The 1,713-nt window shown below is 40.8% G+C and overlaps 2 protein-coding genes across 3 annotated transcripts in view; both read right to left on the bottom strand.

The window, feature by feature from the left end:
- Positions 1-1,713, bottom strand: part of LOC123522125 (zinc finger protein 699-like) — an 85,584-nt gene that overhangs the window by 5,047 nt on the left and 78,824 nt on the right. The window contains exon 1 of one of the 2 annotated variants that reach the window (XM_045293976.1): positions 626-772. The exons of the other annotated variant lie outside the window; for it this stretch is intronic. Coding sequence (XP_045149911.1) covers positions 626-717 — 92 coding nt within the window. The 5' untranslated portion in view covers positions 718-772. Of the gene's footprint in view, positions 1-625; positions 773-1,713 lie in introns of those variants that run through there. 2 annotated transcript variants of the gene reach the window in all.
- The window catches only part of LOC123522138 (zinc finger protein 564-like), a 131,917-nt gene that overhangs the window by 77,266 nt on the left and 52,938 nt on the right, over positions 1-1,713 (bottom strand). The window lies entirely within an intron of this gene.

Here is a 1,713-nt window from a genome sequence, read left to right as displayed (position 1 = left end):
GTTTTCAGTTGTATGCATTATAGTTTTATCCTGTTAAATGGAAACATGATTTTAGCATTGTTTTGTTTAAAAATTACATACTTTCAAATCAACTTGAAGATATATAAAAGTGTAGGGGTGGAGGCCTGTCAATCAGGTCACAGCCTGATGGTAACTTAGTGGTGTGGACCTCTAATGAGGAGGACTCTAAGAAACTCCCCCTCTTTCTCTGCCATCACCTACCCGATGGCTGGCCCTGATTGCTGGCAGAACCACTGTTATTGGATCCACAAGACTTTTCATCCACCCACCCACCTGTGATCTTCCTGCATTATGCATCACTGAATGTGGGTGTGTGACTCTGAAGAAAGACTTATGGACCACTACCGGACTTAAGTTGGACTGGGCTGTGCTGTTTCCTTGATATACAATGAATCCGTGATATAAAGCTCTTTCTTACACATATATGAGTGTCTCTGGATTTGTTTTTCTAGTTAAACTGGATTCTAAAAGGCCTGGAAAAATTCGATTATATTTTATTTCACTAACTTTCAAAGACTTCTCTTATATAAACATTTTAATGCCATAATACCATCTTCAAGTTATCTTCTGAAGCACTGCTCTGTCTCAAGTGAGTGACACTCACCTCACAGACGCAGTCTGGTCCTTATTCTGATCTTCAGTGACATGCAATTCACAGACTTCTCCTACCACAGAGGACCAGGTGTCATTTTCCATGAATTGTACTACTGTATTTTCAGTGGACAGCTTTGCTCCATCATCAAGGTTTTGAGAAACTGAAAAAATAATTTAAAGTTCAAAAGTAAAGCAAAAAGGAAAAGAAAATATTGCTGTGATCAAGAAAGATTTAAATGCATTTTATGTTTCAGTACTGAGACAACAGTCAAAAAGCAATTACAAGGAGATACTTCCATGAAGACCGAGATTGACAGTGAGAAGAACAGAATGCAATTGTAAGAGTAACGTAGAAAGGTAATTGACACACGCACAAGGACCACAAAGAGAGCAATGAGGGCCACGTTTCTCTGTGAGCACTGCTGTGCTGGGGTGGATACGAGTCCGAGAAGTGAGCTCACTATCAGTTATTTATTCAACTCAAAAGAGTCTTTTTCAAACCGACGTCTTCAAATCTCATTCCCTCCGTACAGGCTGATCTTTCAGAGGCTTCCTGTCTCCTGCAGCCCCCAACAGGGCTACCTGCACTCTCCTCAGGTCTTCCTCTGGCTACTCTGGGACAGCAAATGTGTGTGGCTGACCTGCTGCTCATGGATAAGACTGTTCACAAGGGAAGACAGCAAGAGGCGAGGAACGCTTTCCTGACACGGAGCCAAGGCTTTGTCAAGGTGTCCAGAGTGTGGGGAGATGTAAATTTAACTGTAACACAACTACCTGGTCAAACATGTGACAGGCATAGTAAGCCTCAATGCAAGGCTCAGACTACAAATATTCCTCTCTGTGCACCAAAGAAAGTGCTAAAATCAATGTTCAGGCTTACAACATTAAAATAGACTTAACGCTTTAAGTCACAATTGAAATAAAATGTCCACTTAATACACAGAGCTCTAAATTCATAGGGAAGACATGACATGATGCTCCAAAGGACAAATGACTACACTTGTCTTATTTATCAACATATTCTCATTACTGGGCCCGCATTGTGAAGTACCAACAATGGATATGCCATATGTAATCACAGAGACAGTGATTTTTTTT

Source organism: Echinops telfairi, unplaced genomic scaffold (genome assembly GCF_000313985.2).
Source record: "Echinops telfairi isolate 266 unplaced genomic scaffold, ASM31398v2 ScPeMD7_2565;HRSCAF=3150, whole genome shotgun sequence".
Lineage (NCBI taxonomy): Eukaryota > Metazoa > Chordata > Mammalia > Afrosoricida > Tenrecidae > Echinops > Echinops telfairi.
The sequence above is the reverse complement of the archived record's forward strand: the minus strand, read 5'-3'. Positions and strand labels throughout refer to the sequence as shown.